The 16541-nt window shown below is 47.4% G+C and overlaps 2 protein-coding genes and 2 non-coding genes across 9 annotated transcripts in view; 3 read left to right on the top strand and 1 right to left on the bottom strand.

Annotated features, from left to right (window-relative positions):
• The first annotated feature begins 332 nt into the window (after nucleotides 1-332).
• Nucleotides 333-441, top strand: trnal-caa (transfer RNA leucine (anticodon CAA)). Its single transcript has 2 exons — nucleotides 333-370; nucleotides 396-441. It is a non-coding gene; the product is annotated as a tRNA-Leu (tRNA).
• Nucleotides 442-719: 278 nt separating this feature from the next.
• Nucleotides 720-830, top strand: trnal-caa (transfer RNA leucine (anticodon CAA)). Its single transcript has 2 exons — nucleotides 720-757; nucleotides 785-830. It is a non-coding gene; the product is annotated as a tRNA-Leu (tRNA).
• Nucleotides 831-1034: 204 nt separating this feature from the next.
• rubcnl (rubicon like autophagy enhancer) lies at nucleotides 1035-7283 on the bottom strand. 2 transcript variants are annotated; one of them, XM_062455536.1, is made up of 13 exons: nucleotides 7159-7283; nucleotides 5613-6383; nucleotides 5328-5410; nucleotides 4955-5174; nucleotides 4749-4809; nucleotides 4520-4658; nucleotides 3786-3925; nucleotides 3311-3375; nucleotides 2923-3161; nucleotides 2353-2414; nucleotides 2011-2164; nucleotides 1632-1765; nucleotides 1035-1548 (listed from the first exon to the last, which is right to left on the bottom strand). In XM_062455536.1, coding segments are annotated over exons 2-13 (2049 nt in total). In that variant the 5' UTR covers nucleotides 6364-6383; nucleotides 7159-7283; the 3' UTR covers nucleotides 1035-1547. The 2 variants fall into 2 exon arrangements, with proteins under 2 accessions (XP_062311520.1, XP_062311513.1); XM_062455529.1 differs by having other exon boundaries at nucleotides 1035-1582; nucleotides 1675-1765.
• Nucleotides 7284-8657: 1374 nt separating this feature from the next.
• lrch1 (leucine-rich repeats and calponin homology (CH) domain containing 1) overlaps nucleotides 8658-16541 on the top strand; it is a 48018-nt gene continuing 40134 nt past the window's right edge. For all 5 annotated transcript variants that reach the window (XM_062456464.1, XM_062456463.1, XM_062456460.1 and 2 more), the window contains exon 1: nucleotides 8658-8986. In XM_062456464.1, the coding sequence (XP_062312448.1) occupies nucleotides 8761-8986 (226 nt within the window). In that variant the 5' untranslated portion in view covers nucleotides 8658-8760. The remainder of the gene's footprint in view (nucleotides 8987-16541) is intronic.

The following is a 16541-nucleotide window of genomic DNA, read 5'->3' as shown; positions in this document are numbered from 1 at the left end:
CTCTTATATTAGCAAATCATGCAGATAATATATTTAGGACGTAAATTGGTAAATCCTAATCAGATGTATAGCACTAGCCTTGAGCATAAACCAAGCTAGTAGGACAGCTATCCTATTCCTGCTATCTAGCAAGCATATACGTAGTCCCAGCTGTCTAGATTAGCAAAATGCATATACTGTAGCTTGCCTTTATATTTTATTTCATTAATGTATCTGTCCATTCAATATAATAAACAACCATATTATTATATATAAAGACTTTTTCTAAATATAGTGATACCTACACGTACTCATTTCTTTAAAATATCTATGTCAGTCGCTTCATTTCAGTTGTCAGGATGGCCGAGTGGTCTAAGGCGCCAGACTCAAGGTTGTACCTTCCATACCAATGGGGTTTCTGGTCTCCGAATGGAGGCGTGGGTTCAAATCCCACTTCTGACAGATCATTTTGGTGCTCTAAATGTTTAATGAAAACAACTTGGTTTTAAATCAGAATGTAGATTTTAAAACACGCAGCCATTTTCTGTTTAGTAAATGCACCGTTTTGAAGTAGTGCGAAGATTTGGATATCACCCGCTTCAAACAGGTTCTGCTAAAAATAGCGTAGCTTACTACACACAACTGAACATTATAGAAACTAGTTTACAAATTCATTTTAAAACCTGTTAGTGCCGGTTCTTATCATTTAAATAGAGTCTTTATGCTTATATGATACAGTTGTCAGGATGGCCGAGCGGTCTAAGGCGCCAGACTCAAGGTGTAATATCCTTCCCAGTGCAGGGCATTCTGGTCTCCGAATGGAGGCGTGGGTTCGAATCCCACTTCTGACAATGCTTTTAGACCGAACCGAAATTTTATTGCTCTTGTTCATATGCAATTGTTTAAGTTACGCTGTTATGGATATTCGACTAGCCTACTTGAGTTACTTGTTAACACATTATATAAACTAATGTAAATTTTCATTTGTTGTGAATAAGGCGTTGGGTGCATTATTTTCATAACGTAAAATATTAGTTGATCAGGTTTAGGTCATTTATTATTTTACATGAACAATGCAGCGATATACAAATACAATATTTACGTGATTATTCGAATAATCGTGAAAACATTTTACCAGATAGTTTTATTTTACAACAGTGGTGTGGGAATGCACAGCATTTTATTAACAGAATACTTTGTATTCAGATGGAATTTGCAAACGCACTTGTAATTAAACAGATTTATTTTGTTTCATAAGAACACTAAAATGCAAAAACATGTAAAATAGATATTTAAAAAGAAAAATATGTACACTTAGAACATTTCTGTAGATCATTTATTTAGATTAGGTTATATAGTAAACTAAGTAAGTTGTCTAAATAGTAAAGAATGCTATGTACAGGATTTGGTATTGGAGTCGAGATTTAGAATTTATGTTTGTTGGAACAACCATGAATGTCACGATTAGACAAGACAAGTGCACAAACTCAAATAAATTATATTCAGGATTTGGTGTCCAGTCGTTGTAGTCTCAGTTTGATCCGAAGACATTTGGGGCACTCCTCATCTCTGAAACAGGAGTTGTGAAAGCAGCTCTTGCAAACTAACAAAGAAAGATATAAATCGATTTATTCAACAGTATTTATACACACCAACAACTGTCACATACTTGTGGGTCTCTGGTAGAATCTTTACCTTGACAGCGCGTGCATATCCCGCGCTGGAAGGGGAAGATAACGTCTTTCTGCTTGCAGAACTCACAGATGAAGCCTTTAGCTAGACAAAGCTGAGGTAAAACAGGAATGTTTAAAGTTTTTCCCGCCATGGTTATCTCAACAGACCGACCAATGAGAGCAGCACTTCTTACAAGTCAGTAGCATGACCCACAAACCTGGCCTCAACTGAAGGGATGTAGGTTTCATTACACTTTTTGAACGCATCCTCGATTATATATATCTATATATTTTCTAAAGGTGTCACACCCACATATGAAAACAAACCGACATCTTTGCTCCAATGTGATTGGCTAACCTGACAGCTCCCCACATGGGCGGAGGCTGAGCGCAGCACCTCCTTGGCCAACGGAAGCAGGTGACCCCGTTTGACCTCCACAAGGTCGTCCATGGAGAACAGGTGTGGCCCCTGCGTCAGGTGATCAGGAAGCTGCTTGAATTCCTTCAGGACCCTGAGAATGTTTCCAGAAATATGGAGAAGAGAGTCATCGTGAATTACCACGTAGTGTTGTATTACAAGCATCTGACTGTATGTCCACAGGCTACACCTGAGAGAATACTGTTAAGCGTAAGGGTGTGTGTGTGTGGATGGAATATGAAAAGGAAAAGAGAGAGAGAGACGGTTGTAATGTGTCTTTACCCTTCTGATAATCTGCACTTCTTAAGCAGCCTCTTAATGCCCAGCAGCTGTTCCTGGAGCTCCTTATGAGACACAAGTGTTGATGAGATCAGAATGTGTGTATTTGATTAGATCAGAATATGTGTGTGTGTATGTGAATGTGTATGATGATATCGGTATGTGTGTGTGCGTGAGACTTCTGGGGCCCTGCGACATTCCCCAGCTCCCAAATTACGGAAGGCAACAGAAGACATCACCTCATCCTTCCTCCAGGGAATCTAAGATTCCTCGTCAAGGAACACACCTTGTGCTTTTAGTCTTCCAAAACGCGTTTTTCCCTTTCCCACAACACCCCCACACGGCCTCGTGTGACGGGTATGTAACAGACGTAGCCACGCTCCACCATCATAACAAGGTGTCGTTCGCCACTCGCTGGGCTCGAACGCACAACCTCTGACTTGCCAAGCGCAACCACTACCAACTACGCAAAAGAAAAGTTAGCTCTTCTTTGACGCGGACGGCCTCTTACATATCAGAGGAGTGAGTTTCACGGTTCTCACTCCGTTACACTCGTCTCTCAGAGGAACTCACCCTGAACCTGTCCAGGTCTCGCACTCGACCGTAGAGACTCGTGCCGACGCAGGTGAGGTCGAACAGAGGCTGGTGCCACACAGAGTCCAGCAGCTGCTTAGAGAAGTCACTCACAGCGTACTTGCCGAAGTCCCACTGGGTCAGGACACGACTCGGTATCACAGACTCCGCCCCTCCGTGGCAGCAGTCACAGAAATACTTGCCCAGGTATTCACAATAACGCAGCTTCTTCGTGTATCCTAAACGGCAGAGAGAAGACGAGGAGAAGGGCGTAGGTTTCATTACACACAATGTATCAGTCAACATCAAGATATATCAAGTCTATTCATCAGACCCCACACAGGAAGTAGGCTTCAGTTTCTTCCCTCCGGAGGTGAATAGTACTTACTGGGTTCTATCTCCGTCCCACAACCAGCGCAGAGGAAGTGCTGCGTGGCAACCACCTCACTGCGCCTGGCGACAAGGAAGGCCGGCAAGTAAGACGACAACACGCGTGTAACATGGAAGCATCATGTGGAAAACGTCTGTAGCTAGCTATGTTAGCTTGCATGCTATGTTAGCTTGTGTCGTGGTTTCTTGATTATTGGGCAGGGTGGCAGACGTCTAGGTGGTAGTCAGATGAGAGGTGGTAGGCCCAAGAAAAGTACTGAGATTTACCATCTGCCGGCACTTACCGGCTGTATCAGTCTCGGTACTCCTCTTGGGCCTACCACCTCTCCTCTGACGACACTTGCATGCTATTTTCACGTAGCCCCACTTCCATCACGATGCAACCGACCAGTCAAATATATATCCTTCTGCAACATCCTCAGCTCTTTTAGTTATCGGATACACACACACACAGAAACAGAAACACAGTCTACCTGTGAGAGGACAGTACAGTGACGATGATCTGGAAGCGTGGAGGCTCCCAGCTCAGGGATCCCCTCATCCTGGTCCTCTGTCTGATCTCCTCACTCAGGCTAACGTTAGCATCGTTCACCACAGGAGCTGTCCCTGGGAGCTGGGGACAGAGGCTAACGTTAGCATCGTTCACCACAGGAGCTGGGGGACAGAGGTCACAGACCAGGGTTCCACTGGAGTCATACCCCAGCAGTCCTCCTCTTAATTCTGTTTATTACTATTTTTTTAAATAAGACTTGCCAGAGCGCTCCCGTTTTATGTGAAATCTATAAGCAAAATGGTCACATTGGGGATTTCAACTATAGTTCAGTAGTAAAGCATTTGACTTTAAATCAACAAGTTAAAATCACAAATTTGCTTCAATTTGGATGAAAGCGTGTTCTGAATCCACAATTTCATAAAAAGGATCTGAGTAATTTCCATTCTGACTCGTGTGGTTGAGTTTCGGTAGATATGAGGACTTAACCTGGGATCCTACTGTGTGTAGCAAGCTGTGTGTCTCCATTTCATGAGAGGAGTGTAGCAATGTCTGCACATTGCACAGATCCCTATCCCTAATGTAATACCATTTTACAGTAAAACACTGAGTCAAAGTCTAACTTGACGTGAGAACGTTTGACTGCAGGCCAGGTCAAGAGGTCACAGGTTCAACCCCCTCCCCGCCCCCCCAAGTCGTAACCATGGCGATTCTCACTTCCTGGAGGGACGTCCTAAGGCTCTGTCGGCCCCGCCTCAATCCCTGGGATGGAAACCATAGGCGCCTGAACTCCAACACAAGCTGCTGGGCCAAACACTCCGCAGAGCAATGCATCATGGGAGATTGGAGCCTCTGCCTGTGTGGGGCGGTTTGTATCAGAAAGATACCAGAGATGACAAAACATTAATTTCTGGGAGATTAGATGTTTTTGTTGTGTTTTTCTCACCTTTTGAAACACTTCTGAAAGCGTGAACCTCTACTTATTGGTCGCAGTTCAATCTCACTGTCTGCAATTCAAAACGAGTATATTCAGGTATCTCCTCAATTACACCTGTCTTCTTAAAAGTTTCAGTGTATGTTCACTGAACTGTCTGTCTTGCCAGCTCAAGACATTAAATTTCCGTCGCACGTTAAATGTATATTTATATTTACCTAAATTGTCAACTGCCATGTTCTCACCACCTTCAAAACCACTGTCCACGGAAACCCCAGACAGTGTCTTGGCCTGATGTGAGTCAGGTTTGGGCTCGGTCTTCTCTCCTCGGTCCTGGGTGTGTTCTGACCCAGCGCTCCCCTGACTCAGGCTCAGGGTCCACTTCACCGCCTCCAGCACCTCCAGAACCAGGTCCACCACCACAAAGTGAGCATTCTCCTGCACACACATTAACACACACACACATACACACGCCAGACGCAACATAACACACAAGAAACACCAGACTCAATAATCCATTGAACAAACAGTAAAATCTCGTTATCTCTCCTAAACAAGCCTAAGATAATGATAAATGAAATCCTCTCACACCTGTTCCAGGTTACAGCTGGTCTTGTATAGCTCAGCGTGGCAGGGGGTTGTATCACTTGACCTCTTACTCTTGTCATTGGGCACTGAACCGAACACAAACAGACGCACAGATGTTGACATCAGAGAACTGAGGGAAGGTATCCATGTGGAGACAACAGCACACTCCACACAGATGAGATACTGATAACGATTGATGACAGAAACTATTGATCACTTGGTAACGATTGATGACAGAAACTATCGATAACTGTTGATAACCACTGATGACAGAAACAGGAAGGGCACCTCTTTTTGCGAGCGCATCAGAGCTCCAGCGCAGCCTTCTCCCCTCCCCGCCGTGGCCACGCCCGCCCAGGTGCCCCCGCAGGGTCAGCCCGCTGGTCAGGAGACGGTTCAGGCTGGCCGAAACCCCCTGCTGCTCCTGGGGCTGCTCTTGGGGCTCAGGCGCTGGACGTGGGCAGGGGGCCGTCCCCACCTCAGCCGGTCCAAACAGCCCCTCAGGACCCAGCGTCAGGGCCTCGCCTCGACCCAGGGAAGGTGCTGCAGTTGGGGGAGACGGGGATAGAGATGTCCCCTCGATGCCTCCGTGCCAGGACAGGGACTTCTTCCTGCTTCTGGAGATGACAGGACTGCTTCGAGGGAGGAGGACCTGGCCGTCCTCTGGGGGCTGGAGAGACGAGTCCTGGTGTCTCGATCCGCCTTGGAAGCTCTCGTCCCTCGAGGTCTCTCCTGCATCGTCATCTTTACTGTTATGAGGAGCAGTGCTTCGTATCTGACTGTGGGCGTGTCTGATTGTGGGTGTGTCTGACTGTGGGCGTGTCTGACTGTGGGCGTTTCTGACTGGATCTATGTTTTCCTCAGGGGGCTCTGGATTGGAGTCTGGGACCGGAAGGGTTCTGCAGGGTGAGACGTGCACCAGTCGGGAGGGGACTGAGGGTTGCTGGGATAGCATTGGAGTTTGGGGTCCTCCAGAAGGCTTCAGGGAAGGTAGATCCCTGATTGGATGAGCGTCAGTCGATGGGCAAGTCTGAGACATTGTCGATAGTTGTGGAAACTCTTTTGTGATGAGATCGAAGGAAACATAGAAGCGTGTGAAAGATGTGAGAGGAAGGTCACAGGGAGAGAGGTTTGGAACCGAGAAAACTGTGAAATCACTTAAAACAGCAAATACTAAAAACATTTATGAGGCTGTTGATTGCCAGAAAAGCCCAGTGTTGAGCTCAGTGGTTAGAGCATTTTACTATAGATCAAGAGGTCAAAGGTTCACATCCCTCCCGTGCTGTCTCTTCCTCTGGTCCCTGCTAGGTGAACACATTCTTATTAGTGAAGCATATCTGATGCTGTTACAGTAATACCAGGGGTTAGGGTGAACTGGTTTGATTTCCTGGATCAAAACATATCCTAGCTATCTCCAAACCCATCAATCCTAAAAATCTTTATGTTATATGAGCCTTGTGAACCAGCAGTAAATGAAAGAAGAGTGTAATGGAAGTTTTCAGCTGTGTACAAGGAACATTTTCAGCAAATATTTGACAGATTTAGAGTTAATCTCAACAGTTGGTTTGATTGATATACTAACTGACTCTTGGGTGAATGCAGTTACAAATTATTGTTTTTACTAATAAACAAATCATTCTTCAGTTATTGGAATGAAGCTGGTAGGCAATACAATAGTTTATTTTAAGCCTTTAGTCCATAAATCATGACCCAGCAGCACAGAGGTGGGTTCAATCTCAATCTTCATTTGTTGGTCGTAAAAAACAACAGCATCGACAACAACCAGCACAAAATAACCGTTTCATACATGCATTGAACATTCAAATCCACTTACCATTTTTGTGTGATCTCAAACTGTCCAGACACACGGAGTGTTCAAAGTTCGTTTGCCATCTGAAAGGAAATAGCTCTCAGTGGCATCGTCAGCTACTTGAGAAATGAGACGGTTGGAAAGTTTCTATACTTCCTGTATTTATTCCTCAGATGTAAATTCTGTGGTTAAACAGTGACCTTTCTAAACCAGATTAGATTAGCCTGACAGTGGGGCCTTCCAAGCAATTTATTAGATGACTTGATATTTACATGAATTCAAATTATATCAACACTTATTTGAGAAATTTCATGTTCAAGTGCAGATCCTATATTTTTCTAAATACATTTCAACTTTGTAGTTTGGTTCTTTGTTTAACTCCTAATAAAGTTCTCCTGCACTGTTTGCAGTTACATGGTTGGGTTCATCAGGGCAGTAGCTGGCATCACCTCGTCACCAATGCTGCTGAGATCTCCTCCTTTACTGAAGGAACACAAACACCCTGACAGGCCCAATCCTCTGGGAATAATCTCCCTCCGTCTGAGGTCAGAACTGATGAGCTGTGTCTAGAAACTTGTGCAGTGGGAGAAATGCTTCGTTCGGCATGAAAGAAGCTCAACTCAGTCTGAAGCTAAAACCGTCACATCTTAAAGTGTCAGAAAACAGCTTGGAGGAAGGAAAGAGGAAGTACGATTTGAGATTAGAGAGTTTATTTTATTTTTATCGAGGGCTCTAAATATAATAGTGTCCGGAGTAAGACATGAATCCCTCTGAAAAGGGCATCAACTGAAGAGATATATTAAGTAATGAATATGATTAAAATCTGTGTTGATTGACAAAACAGATGAATCACAGTTCTCATGTTTCTGCACCTAGCGATATGTGATGAACATGGATTGCCAGAGGAAAGAGGATACATGATGTCATATTGACACTGGGCCACTTCTCCTTAGTGTGTGTTGGATGTGTGTGTGTGTGTGTGTTGGATGTGTGTGTGTTGGCTGTGATTGTGTGTGTGTGATGGGTGTGTACTGGGTGATCAGAATATCTGCTGAGGCTGGTTATGCAATAGGTTGACTCAGCACACACATTCTCAGTGAGGGACCTGTACCCCCCCCACCCCTCTCTCTCTCTATCTCTCTATCTCTCTCTCTCTCTCACCCCTCCGTCTCTCTCTTCCGCTCTCTCTCTCTCTCTCTCTCCCTATCTCTTTCCCCTCACTCCCTAAATTTCTCTCTCGTACACACACAATGGCATATTTTTCTATATTGCAAACCCACCCTCTCTGCCTGTCTCTCACTATCAAACTGTAGGATTCCTAAAAACGTGTGCAAATATGTATGTAGCTAAGTCCTGTTGGTATCCCTGCAGCAGCTAAGCCTGCCTGCATGTGGACTGTCTGGTAAAAACAAAGTATGTTGCTGTTCAGCCTGAGTACAGCCATAGGAGGGCGCCAACAACTCAGTTAATACACGTTGTGCCCTGGCCGGAGTTACAGTACAGAGCGCAGTCGCAGTGGGAACGCAGGCAGTCGAGAAGGAAATTTGCGCACCGCTGGAGTCTCTGTCGTACTTTGCACTTGGATATACTAATATTTTTTCAATTCAATATAAAGCGGAGGCGAACATGGCGACGTTGGTACCAGACCCTCGTCCCCATTCCCAGGTCGCTTCTGCCTCGATTCAAAGTCTCAGCGGTATGGGGTCTCTTACTAACACGCCTCTCAACCGCGGCTTGGAGAGGGCTTTGGAAGAAGCAGCGAACTCCGGGATTTTGAACCTCAGCGCCAGAAAACTCAAAGAATTCCCCAGGACAGCGGCCAACCATGATTTATCAGACACGGTAGATGCAGGTAAGAACATGCATCGTTAGATTGTCCAACATATCCGGGCGAGTCATGCATTGGGATGGGTTCAGGGGAAATTGGATGCTATCGGTAGAGATACATTTAGATAAATAATGGGAGAAATCGAATTGGCAATCATTTCACTCAGTCATTATTGCGCATTGTGTTTAGTTGTGAACATTGTGTGCCTGTGTCGTGCAGATCGTTTTGAGAGTCTGCGACGGGACAGATGTTTAGGATTGTGCGTAGGCAAGGAAATGTGGGACACTGCGTGAATTCAAAGCTCAAATAAAAGCCTATCATAAATGCCACTAGGCTAGGGCCTATATGTTTATCTCGGACTATAACGGATATCGAAGAAGATGCTCTGACTGCCGCTTACTCTTGGAAAGCCCCATGCTTTCCCAGAAAGCTTTTCAATTTCGGTTTAGAACGTCAGACTTTGGCCTCCTTCTCGCAAACGAAGTTGTCCAGCGCTATTACAATGCATTTGTCTTTGAAATGTCAAAATAAAATTGTCCGTGCCCCAAAAGTTTACTTATTGAAATCATCCTACTGGCACATTGTCAACAGCTCTGTCTGTCATACTAGAAACGGGACCTCGTTACTTGGTGTTTGGGGTAGGGTTATTCCGCTGTCAAACGTACTCAGCTCATCATGTTGTGCTTGCTTTGTGTGTGCATCAATTTATCAATGTAGCAGCACGTGCACGCACTCAACGAAGGAGCCCGTTGAACTGATTCTAGCCCCTCGTCATGACGTCATACCCAGAACATTCCCAGAACATTTCTCCGATATTGTTAGAACACAATTCCTTCCGTCTCACGCATGTAGGCTACTGTCGTGTGACCGACTCCGAGCCCCGTGAGATGCTTATCCCGCTGATGTTAATCCCATGGTTACGTCTACAGGGCACAGATGACTCCAACCATTACATGTGATTAGACAATAGTCATAGATCAGCGGCGTTCAGTCATCAGATTACACCCTAGCAGCCAAACCAAACACACGCATCCTCAGAAAATCGGATCCACAGAGATATCCAAACAAACTGTTACTCAACTTTTGGAAAGGTCCCAAGGGTATTTGCTCATCATTTTAACACTTTCAATTGCCCAGAAAACCTGAATCCCACAAGTCCAAACCTGAATAGGACACACATTCGTAATCCTAAAGTGCTCACGAAATTTCGTCGCCATTAAATTCCCCTGTGACTGATTGATCTCTGCCCTGGCTGTCACCGTGGGAGGTGGGGGGGGGGGGGGGGGGGTCACGATCGCTATTCCTAGAGGTGACGGAATGACCCTACTACTGTGTCAACTCTCAGTCAACATAACTCACAGTTAGCCTGCCTAGCTGGGCTACTGGGGCAATGTGCTGACTGGACCCCTGACTGACACCCAGCATGGCTGCTCTGCGGGTCGACAAACTGGTTAGTTGGGTTGCCAGTATATTTACGATTTGACAGCGGTTGGTGTCGTGAAATACAGATGATATTGGAATTGCATCATAATGTAACTTGTAATTGTGTGTGTGTGTGTGTGAGTGAGAGATAGAAAGAGTGAGTGTGTATGTGCCTGTGTGCTTGGGTGTGTTTGTTTACACACACAGATGAAAATCTGTCTCCCTGCTTGAGCAGGGCCGTATAGTGTTGGGCCTTAAAAGGTTTTTCTATTATATAATAACAGGATTAGAAAGTGCAGGAAACTTCAGCTCCCCCAGTTCACTTTTAGGACCCTAGCATCTCAGAAGACATCACTGGACCTTGTTTGGGTCTCTCTCCAGAAATAGCTCTGCCGAGGAAGACCCAGAAGGGGAGGTATCGAAGAATCACAACCAGACATCGTCTTCGGACGGTCGATAACTTATCCTCCGCGTTGTGAATACGTTATCTGTTCGGTTGCATTTTTCTTTGTGGGTATTTATGCTGTGTGTTGCATTAGTGGTTGGTGGTCTTCCAGCCCTGTGGAATGAGGCAGGAAACTGCCCAGCAGTTTACCTCCCACTCGGATCTCAGCAGAGCACAAGGGGCATTTCTGGCACCGTGTCCACTCCCTCATGCAGCCACCAGCGAGCTGCTTGAATGGATGAAATGCGTGCGTGTGTGTGTGTCGTACTGCATGTGTGTGCTGTGTGTGTGTGCGAGGGATCGCATTCACGGACGTCTGCAATTACATCAGATTGGAACGTTTGTCCCGTTGAGTTATGCATGTTGATGGAGATTCAGGAATTCGTAGGATACTCAAAGGTTGTTTGGTTGGTGGTTGATGTTTGTGTTGAAGTCTTTCAGTGGGTGTCTGGGGGGGGGGGTACGGGTGCTGTGATGTCATGGATCTGGTGTGGACCGTTTCCCTGGTTACTAGAGAGTCCCCTCCCAGGGCTACGACCCTCACTTCTCATCCTGCCTCTCTGGTCTTCCTGCCCTCACACTCATACACTCACACACACACACTCACACAAACACGCGCACACATATTCACGCAAACACGCACACACAAATACAGACACACACACACACACACATACTACACATCAACACACACACACAGTCTCCTACAGGAAGCAGTGGATTGGTGGGAATGCGGCGTGGGGAAGGGTGTTAGGGTGTCGGGAGGGAAGAGGCTGTCCGGTCTGCTGTCGGACCACACCTGAGATAACGACAGCTGAGTGGTAAACACAGAGTTCTCCTGCCCTCTCTCTCTCTCTCTCTCTCTCTCTCTCTCTCTCTCTCTCTCTCTCTCTCTCTCTCTCTCTCTCTCTCTCTCTCTCTCTCTCTCTCTCTCTCTCTTCCTCAGTTCCTCACTGTCTTGTATCTTCAGCTGTTTCATCTCTAGAGCCCTGGGCTGCCATTGCACCCATCACACTAAACAGATTTTATTACAACACTTCAGTGAATACCAGTATCATAACCCGGCTCAGATCTATTCCTCTCTCTCCCTCTTTCATCCCGACACGTCCGTGTGCATCCCGTCATACATCACACACATCACCAGCTCCGCAGCTCAGATTCCGGGAGGCCCTGGCGACGGTAACCGTGGCGATGAGCTAAACACGGACACTCTCTGCCCTGCCAAGCTGTCCCTACTGGAGGGTCGTGACCTAATGTTGTTAATGGACTCGTTAAGACCTTTTTCGGAGGAGGTGTTGGGACCTGGTGACTAAGAGGAGACTGTTACAGGGTTCTAACTAAGAACATGGAGATACAGCAGGCCAGGCACATACATGTTTCTGTGGTCAGGACTTCTGTAGATAAGACAACTACAATGCTGACCTTGCTCCACCTTCTTGAGAACACCAGGACTTCACCAAATTATATTTGTATATGTTTACTTATATCTTAAGTATTATATTGTTTAAACTTGATGAGTGGACCTACGACGGACATTCAGAGGAGAACAGGGGAGTTGTTTCATTGGCTAGTTGAGTTAAATCGCCTCGTTGACAGAATATTAAACCAGCGTTGGGATAGACTGTTGTCTTCAGTGTCGTCCTCCATCACAGACATAGTGCAAGGTCTCTTATCACTTGGTCAGATTGATCGTGTTTTTGTAAACAAGTGTGACTTCGAGGGTTTCCCCAGGCGCAGCTGGAGGGCGGGTGGTGGTGACCCAGAGAGGGTCAGACAATCAGAGATTAGGAGGCCGGGGGGATTATGATGGGGATTAGGACGAGGGTGGACGTAATCCTTCCACCCCTTCTCTGTCTGTTGCAGTCAGACACCTACAACACACACACACTCCAGTCTGTGTGTGTGTGTGTGTGTGTGTGAGAGAGGATGGAGGGGTGGTATTGATCTCACAGTCAACTATATAAATCAACGTCAGATTGAAACAGTGCAAATGACACGATTGCAGCTGGAGGGGTTTGTGTTTCCTCTGTAAAAGTGTTCTGTTTTGGTTTGGCGATAACAGGAGAGAGAGAGAAAGACATACTGAGAGAGGAGAGAGAGAGAGAGAGAGGAGAGAGAGAGAGACATACTGAGAGAGGAGAGAAGAGAGAGAGAGAGACATACTGAGAGAGGAGAGGAGAGAAAGAGAGACATACTGAGAGAGAGAGAGAGAGGAGAGAGAGAGACATACTGAGAGAGGAGAGAGCGGACAGGAGAGACATACTGAGAGAGGAGAGAGAGAGAGAGAGAGAGAGAGAGAGAGAGAGAGAGACGAGAGAGAGAGGAGAGAAGAGAGAGAGACATACCGAGAGAGAGAAAGAGAGAGAGAGAGACGAGAGAGAGAGGAGAGAGGAGGGCAGACATGGTGTGGAGTTAACTTGATTAGAGGGTTAATTGCTTCAGGCTGTGATGTCCCGCCGTCTCTCTCCCCCCCCGCTACGCTGCTCTGTCACAGCCGAACCCAGACGCCCACACACACACACAGCCATCAACGCACTCTAGAGAAGACAGAAACACACACATATCCCACAAACCATGCACATGACCCCCCCCCCCCCCCCACGCACACACTCACACAAACACACAGCAGCAAATACCCCTTATTAAGAGAGACACACATAATCTCAATCCATCCCCTCCCACACACTCACAATACACACACTCGCAACACACACTAAATGCTATCTCTGTGTCTCTGTGCTCTGCTGCTGCTGGTGGTGGTGGTGGTGGGGGGGGGGGGGTTGACACAGTCATGTCACTCCTCTGTCACGTCTGCTTACCAGGGTGGCAGGTTGCTATGACACCCTGCAAAGCAGCATGACGAGCCCTCACACCCACAGGCAGGACTGGAGGGGGGGGAGGGGTGTGTGTCTGCATGTTTGCGGAGGAGATGGACAGGCGAAGGGGTGCCAGTGTGATGCCAGGGGCAGGTTATGAGGGCGAGAGGGTGGGGGAGGGAGAGAGGGAGAGAGAGAGGGTGGGGGAGGGAGAGAGGGTGCGGGAGGGAGGGAGGGAGAGAGAGAGGGTGGGGGAGGGAGAGAGGGTGTGGGAGAGAGGGAGGGAGAGAGGGTGGGGGACAGAGGGAGGGAGAGAGAGAGGGTGGGGGAGGGGGAGGGAGAGAGGGTGGGGGACAGAGGGAGGGAGAGAGAGAGGGTGGGGGACAGAGGGAGGGAGAGAGAGAGGGTGGGGGACAGAGGGAGGGAGAGAGAGAGGGTGGGGGACAGAGGGAGGGAGAGAGGGTGGGGGACAGATCGAGGGAGAGAGAGAGGGTGGGGGACAGAGGGAGGGAGAGAGAGAGGGTGGGGGAGGGGAGGGAGCTTGGTTCTGAAGTGCAGGTCAGGGTGAATTTGGCCTATATTTTGGGGGGATGCCTGGCTTTACAAGGGCTTATTCTGTCAGGTCACACAACCACAGCCCCTCTCAACCAGCCTGCGTTCCTCTCTGCGTAGTGAATGCTGAAACGCCAATGAATTCGGTGAGAGAAAAACAATGAGTTATTCATGTTATTTTACAGTAGTGAACTTCCTGATGTTCCACAACATTACACGCGTCGGGTGTCAGTGTGTGTGTGTGTTTTATGCTTCACTTGATGGTTTCAAAGCTTAGAGCCATGGAGATGTTATACAATTGTTGTTTTTTCTTTCTTTCTCTTTCTCTCTCTCTCTTTCTTTCTCTCTTGTTAATTCCTGAAGCCCAACTCTTGTACACAAATAAACACACACCTTGCCCCTCTCCCAGCTACAGGGGATTTCTCTGTGCGGTGGTGTAATGTGATGTCATGCAAAGTTCTCCTTCTCTCTCACACACACACACACACACACACACACACACACACACACACACACACACCTACACACTCACACACACCTACACACACTCTATATCAGGTGTTGCCAGAAAGCCCCTTCAGGATATGGCCGATTACCTCAGTGCACTATCACATGTCCTCACAGGTCTAGTATGTTAAAGGCGTCATGGTGGAACATGTCGGATTAGACCCAGGTTGAGGGGTGTTGAGTGATAGAACAGCTAGTTCTGACCTTACTCTGTGATTGGCTTAGAGGCTGCTGCTGCTAGTTTAAGACAATCATCTGAAACATTCACACCTGTTCTGTTCTCACTGTACCTGACAGACTAATTGTACTCATCACTGTACGAGATCAATGCGTTATGTGGGTGTTTTGTATATTGGGATAAGGGAGCAGTTATAATAACAACAATGTTGGCCATTTGTTGCTAAAATAATGAGACATTTCAATCTTAATTCTACAGAAACAATATGGAGGGGATATTTAAACAGGGCTGAGTAGGTTCGAACCGGACATTTCACAGAAAGAACAGTAAGGACTTTCCTCCTGAAGTTCTCTGGACACATTCCACAAGAGTAGCTCTGCTGAAGACACGCGCTGTAGGTTGGGACAGGATGCCCTGGGTTGGAGGGCGTCGAGGCAGTGTCCTCGTGTTTCCCCCGGCAGGAAGCAGCCTTTCTGCTGCCCTTCCACACAATGAGGAGGGAGAGGCCTCTTCCTGTCTCTGTGTTGCTGTGAAAAGACCTGCAGCCGGCCAGGGTTCCACAGCTAGCTATAGGCCAGGGTTCCACAGCTAGCTATAGGCCAGGGTTCCACAGCTAGCTATAGGCCAGGGTTCCACAGCTAGCTATAGGCCAGGTTTCCACAGCTAGCTATAGGCCAGGGTTCCACAGCTAGCTATAGGCCGGGGTTCCACAATTAGCTATAGGCCAGGGTTCCACAGCTAGCTATAGGCCAGGGTTCCACAGCTAGCTATAGGCCAGGGTTCCACAGCTAGCTATAGGCCAGGGTTCCACAGCTAGCTATAGGCCAGGGTTCCACAGCTAGCTATAGGCCAGGGTTCCACAGCTAGCTATAGGCCAGGTTTCCACAGCTAGCTATAGGCCAGGGTTCCACAGCTAGCTATAGGCCGGGGTTCCACAATTAGCTATAGGCCAGGGTTCCACAGCTAGCTATAGGCCAGGGTTCCACAGCTAGCTATAGGCCAGGGTTCCACAGCTAGCTATAGGCCAGGGTTCCACAGCTAACGTAACAGAATACTACACCTGCTCCTTCCCCTCAACCAGAAATAAAAAGGTGACATTGCAAACACAACCATACCTGAACATTTCCCCACCAGGCTAGCGCCCCACCCCCAGCCTGCCCCAGATCTGTTCGCCCAGAAGCAGCCTCTCTCTGGCCCTCGTCAGACTGCTCATGGGGGGGGGGGGGTCTGGCTCTGTGGGAGCCAGCCTGGGTTCTGGAGGAAGAAGGAGTCCTGGGTTATTCCTGGGTTCTGCCCTACTTTCGCTCTGAGAACACACAGCAGTGTTCCGGGTTGGGAGCCATGACAACAGGACCGGCATTCTGTGTTCCGTGACAGAAGCCTCAAGGCTTTCTGGAAGGTGTTCCTCCAGTGCTCCAAGACACACCGACTTTGTCGCTTCAATGACACGGGAGTTTGGGTGACTTTTGAGCAAATAACACATTTGAATACCGTGCGTGGTTGTGGAGGATATGGAGGAGAGACGTGTGCCTCCACCTCGGTGAGCGTAGCATTCTTCCCTGACGGAGGTTTTGAGTTCAGCACTGCAAGCCTGTACGCACGAGAGAGTGTGTGGGTGCTCTGCCTACTGCCTTTTTTGTCGGTTACATAATATGGTCT

Source organism: Osmerus eperlanus, chromosome 3, assembly GCF_963692335.1.
Source record: "Osmerus eperlanus chromosome 3, fOsmEpe2.1, whole genome shotgun sequence".
Taxonomy (NCBI): domain Eukaryota; kingdom Metazoa; phylum Chordata; class Actinopteri; order Osmeriformes; family Osmeridae; genus Osmerus; species Osmerus eperlanus.
This window is presented reverse-complemented; position numbering and strand designations above follow the sequence as displayed.

Coding starts and splice junctions, on each gene's coding strand:
- rubcnl (XM_062455529.1), bottom strand. CDS start 6,363: ATGTCTCAGACTTGCCCATCGACTGACGCTCATCCAATCAGGGATCTA. Junction 3,162..3,310: donor TGGGACGGAGATAGAACCCA/GTAAGTACTATT, acceptor TCTGCCGTTTAG/GATACACGAAGAAGCTGCGT. Junction 2,165..2,352: donor AAGTGCAGATTATCAGAAGG/GTAAAGACACAT, acceptor AAACATTCTCAG/GGTCCTGAAGGAATTCAAGC.